Source organism: Salvia splendens, chromosome 12 (genome assembly GCF_004379255.2).
Source record: "Salvia splendens isolate huo1 chromosome 12, SspV2, whole genome shotgun sequence".
NCBI lineage: Eukaryota > Viridiplantae > Streptophyta > Magnoliopsida > Lamiales > Lamiaceae > Salvia > Salvia splendens.
Genome location: NC_056043.1, coordinates 13090032 through 13095523, shown reverse-complemented (window position 1 = coordinate 13095523; position 5492 = coordinate 13090032). Strand labels below are relative to the sequence as shown.

At 45.6% G+C, this 5492-nt stretch overlaps 1 protein-coding gene across 1 annotated transcript; it reads left to right on the top strand.

Annotated features, from left to right (window-relative positions):
- The first annotated feature begins 4793 nt into the window (after positions 1–4793).
- On the top strand, positions 4794–5279 carry LOC121757574. Its single transcript, XM_042153098.1, has one exon. It carries the CDS (start codon positions 4794–4796, stop codon positions 5277–5279), a length of 486 nt encoding a protein of 161 aa, XP_042009032.1.
- The last annotated feature ends 213 nt before the right edge of the window (positions 5280–5492 follow it).

Genomic DNA, 5492 nt, shown 5'->3' with positions numbered 1-5492 from the left:
CATGTTCCCGAACCTACCATTCCTATTCCCATTCCGTCCTCCTCCTTGTCCCCCACGCCCCCCATGATCGTACCAACCATATGGCTCTTCCTCTCCATTACTCCCCTCGGAGGCATCATGATGTGTGTGATTGCTCCTAGGGGTGTTTGACCTTGATAGTCGCACGGCCTTCAAAGCGTTGAGCTCGTCGTGGAGAAAAGTTTGGTTTTCATGGATGGATGCTTGGTTCACCTTGAGTTCCTTCAAATCCCCGAACATAGCATCTTGAGTGACATGCATTGTGGTTTGGCCTTCTTTTAGATCCCTCAAATCCGTCATAATTTTTTCCATCAAGTTTTTCAACTCATCCCCCGCCACACTAAGACTCGTGCTCGCACCCGGTTGCGGATCCCCCATCGTGGTGGATCTAGTACGAGGTGGCATTCACAATGGTACCTATAATAAGAAATAAAAATAAACTAGGATCTAGTCCTAAGGGTTAGTAAAATCCACACTCACACACACAAGAAGGGGAGATTTTAGTAAGAACTCACTTCCCAATTGGTAATCCCACCCCCAATTCACTCACCAATGTCACTCGGAAAAAGGCTTAGAATATAGTGAGGGCTAGGTTCACTCACTCTCAATATCCAACTTCCAAAATGCAAGTGCTAAGACAAATCAATCAAGGTATACACATAGGCAATATAACCAAGCAAGTAAAGCCAATAAAGCATGTGAAAGTAAGGTTCAATGCCTAAGGAAGCTAACAAACAAACTTAGTTGAGCTGAAAATTTATGTAACTCTTGGCTGATCTTTAGGAATTTTTTTTGATATGACTACCCAACCCCAAAATTGATGAAACTTAGTAGATAACAAGATTAAAGGGTTTAGAATGAGGGAAAAATATCCCCAATATAGCAGGTTATCAAGAGGACCCTCGATTTTACGTTTTCCCCAAATCTGTCAAACTAGGGCACAAAACAGGGTAGCAACTTCACACATTAATTTGACCTATCAAACGATGGAATTTTTGGCTGAGATTTTTCAGGAAAATAGTTCATATCTCAAGGTTCATGCACACCAAAAATCAGCTCAATCCTACAATAATTGACCAATAAACAAGCAAAGGCTAAAACAAAAGAAATAAGGAAAAACAAGGAAAATGAAATTTCATAGAGGTTTAAAATCAAACACTTGGTAGGCACCTAGGCTCTGATACCAAATGATAAGGTTCCTTGTGAGGGAAACCTTCCATGTGCCCAAGAAATACCCAAAGCGGTGTTTGATTTCAATTTTTTTGTGTTTTCAAAGATAAAGTAAAGATAAGTTGAGCTAGCCACAAAAACTAAACTCAAAATGGTTTTGGATGGAGAGAAAGAAGGTGAGAAGAAAGTGTAAAGAATGAGGAATCCTCTTTGAGGACCTACGACCTCCCACAAAAAGATGTGGGCAACCCTAGGCTACTTTCACCCAAAGCAAATACTCCATTGGCTCCACATTAATGACTACACAACCATAAATGCATACCTATACTTGATTTAGCCAAATGAACATAAAACAAGCAACCTACAATGTAGGAATTTGGATAGAAATCTCACATGGGAGATGCTCTCAAAGGAGTCTTCATAATAACATTCATCAAAGTCTGCCCTTAAAGTCTTACAAAAAGGATATTTATAGTTAGGGTTGGAAACCCAAGAAAAGGGCTAAAAAAACAAGGAAAAACGGATGTAAAAGTTGAATCGCCCGGCCGGGCGTTTTGGGAAAGTGAAATCGCCCGGTCGGGCGAACTTTCTGGATTCGGCGCTGCTTCTTCAAACGCCCGGTCGGGCGTTCTGGGATGGTGAAATCGCCCGGTCGGGCGAACTTTCTGGACTGTGGACGATGCTCAGCGCACAAACGCCCGGTCGGGCGTTTTGGAGGTATGGATTCGCCCGACCGGGCATTCCATCTGCCTCCTCCATTCCCCTCCTAATGAAGTTTGAAACGCCTTCCCGAAGCCTTTGTCTCATTGATCTCGTGACGGGTCTTCCGGGCAGCTTAAGGGGAGTCGTGGTCGGGTCAGCCCGGGCCTTGGACTTCCCGTTTGTATCAGGATTCCTTGAGAACCCTGTTTAGCCAAGCCAAAAATATACTGGAGAGGCTGATCGAGGCTAAGCGGTCGTATGAGACATCTCGAGGCCAGTATAGAAGAGGGGCAGTGCACGTGGCGGAGGCACGTAACGATGAAACATTGGAGGCTCGATTTGAGCAGATGGAGAAGAAGCTGCTGGAGGCAGTAGAAAAGGCCAGACCACCTCCACCACCTACACCAAAGGAAACGCAGTATGTGCCGCAACCATCCCTACCAGAAGACCATCACTACTACTACTGTGAGTTTCCCCCTGAGGTGGAGCAAGTAAATGCCGTGGGCCACTGGAACGCAAATGGCAACTGGATCCAGGGGAAGCAAAGGGGGGCTCCATGGAGGGACCACCCCAACTTCAGGTGGACTGAGCAGAATCAGAGCCAACCATCGCAACCTTCTGAAGGGCAGCCCAACTGGCCTGCTCGAATCCAGGAAAGACCAAACACTGGAGGGAACAGAGTGCAGGGAGGTCAGGCAGGATGGTCAAATGATTCTTAAGGAAACTGGTCAAGTGGAGGACAACCTAACTGGTCAAACCGACAACAGGAAAGAGACTGGGGGTACCAGCATCAAATCCCTCAGTTTAGCAATCAAGGAAGGCAGCCAAACAATCAACTGGTGAATTATGTTCCGCAATACCAAAGAGGGAACTCATAGGATTTCCAAGGGAACCAGCAAAGTCATTTCCAGAACCAGCCAGAGCAGTATGGAACTTCCGACTACTACCAGCAAGGCCATGGAGGAGGCTGATTTAATCAGAGAAATAGCAGGCAGCAAAGTGAAGGTCTAGGGGATATGATGATCCCACACCAGCCCCATGATGTTGTGCGAGAAATACAGGAAGCCCAGAGGTAACAGAGAGCTGCATTAGAAATACTTACGAAGCAGTTATCTCAGGTCGCCATGTCACTGGGCGAGCTGAGAGGTAATGAAGGAAAGATTCCAGCTACAGTACAACCACCTGCGAGGCGAGAGAATGTCAACACAGTCTCTCTGAAATCAGAAGGAGTTTATCAAAGCTCAACTGCAAGGTTTTCAGCACCCAGGACCAGTCATAATAAAAATTTTGAATCCAGCGCCCTTGATCAAGTAACAGCGGAAGAAGAGTCTAACATCCGTGAACAGGTTACTGAAAAGAGAAGGAGGGTCGAAGCAGAAAAAGTGACCGGTATGATCCAACCTGGTGATCTTCCCCCAAGAGAACTGACCCAAGGGTATTTACGCTCCCAATTTCCACCAAAGACGTCCAAATGAAGCAAGCAATGTGAGACTTAGAGGCTTCCATCAATATTATGCCGTATTCTATATACGAGAAGCTGGATGATGCTAAGCTTGTCAAAACCGATATGGAGATACAGCTAGCAGACGGGTCTTGCATCTACCCCGAGTAGTCCTAGAAGATGAACTTTTCAAGATAAACAAGTTCATGTACCCCGCCGACTTCTTCGTCATAAAGACGACAGAGCCAGGAGCGGAAGAGTCTGTTGGCATCCTTTTGGAGAGGCCATTCTTATCCACAGCCAGCACAGTCATCGACATCCGCCGAGGGACGATGAAGCTGAGTTTTAATGGAGAACAACTTACATTCGAAATTGATAAAGCTGTGAGAAAGCCACGGGACAACGAGAGCATTCAAACAGTAGACGCTATCAGCCCTCAGAAACAAAAGTATCCGGAAAAGAAATCCTTAAAAGAACCACCCTCAGGTTCCGTTGAAGGTGAACAGCTCAAGAGAGAGGCAGCGGAATGGTTTAATACGGCGATGACTAGAGAAATGGACAATCAGGCCATTAGAAGGGACATTATTGAATTTTGCCAGCCGTCACAACCAGCCGGGTCAAGGGAGATTACCCAACTAAGAAGGGTCGGGAAACCACCTGACCAAGCCATCTCATTGAAAGGAATGCTGAAGGAAGATCCCTCGCCTACAAGGCAACTACTTTCCGTACCAGCATCGCCGATGACTCTCAATAGCCTTACCAGCCAGGCCAATCAAAAACCAGTCAAATCAAACCTGCAAGAACAAGTAGGACTGATGATAGAAGAACTGAGGCTGAGTCAAGGGGTAGTTAATTGGAAAATGCATGTCGTGATAGAAATTTACCCGGAGCTGTATATGCATCTCATTCTAAAAAAAAGAGGGGCGTCCCATGTTGATCGACAATGTAGATTTAGCCCCGCCCTGAGATTGGAAGGGTTCATGGTGGGGGAGGAAGAGTTACTCTTCCAGTGTCAACCGAAACTGACACCCACGAGGCGGAATTCGAACTGGGCAGACCCTCGAACAATCAAGGCATTGCACACGCTGGCAGTAAAACTCCCATGCTCTACCGACCAAGAGGAGGTCAGAACCTTTTTGGGACGCACCGGAATCTATAAGAGATTCATCAAGAATTTCACAAAGATAGCCCAGCTTCTGACGAAGTTTTTCCAGAACGACATAAAGATTGAATTCTTTGATGCCTGCAAGGCCGCGTTCACATTTCTGAAGTACCGATTTGTAAGTTCTCTGATTATACGCGTCCCCGACTGGAATCACCCTTTTGAATTGATGTGCAATGCTAGCAACTATGCTGTGAGGGCAGTGTTGTGTCAGAAAATCAGAGGAAAAGTTACACCATCTTCTACGCCTTTAAAATCCTAAATCGGGCACAAAGAAACTATGACGTGACCGAAAAGGAGATGCTATCGGTAGTCTTCGCATTTGAAATGTTCAGGTCGTACCTGCTGGGGTCCAAAGTGATGGTCTATACAGACTATACGGCTATCAAATATCTCTTGGCAAAAAGGGAATCAAAGACGCGGTTCATCAGATGGGTGTTTCTTCTACAGGAATTTGACTGGGAAACAGTGGATAAGAAAGGATGTGAGAATAAAGAGGCGGATCACCTGAGCCAAATTCTACAAGAAGATAACGGTGAAGCCGTGCCAGACGTTTTCCATAAAAAGCACCAGCACCTGACCCAGTCAACACCCGAAAGACAGTGGATCTACCAGGAAGGAAAAATTGATCAAGCCAAACAAGGAAGCAGAGGACGGAAAGAGCCATTGTTTGCAGATATGGCCGACTACTTGGTGGCGAGCAAGTTGACAGAAGAGGACGGAATGGAGGCGTTTGTAGTGGACGACATTCCACTACTAATGCCTAGCTCGCCAGTGAACAGGTAGAAGGAGTGATCGGGTACTAATGGGTAGTCTGCTTGACCATGCAATAAATTCTAAATCTCTTAATCTGATCAAGTGACATCCCAGGGGAACCTGATCAAATCCTTGTTAGTGTAAATAGTTTTTTTTAGTGTGTTAAGTTTTATTTTCTTAGTTAACCAAAGATCGGACGGAAGAAATGAAACTGATCAAGTGGAACTCATTGATATTTCATCT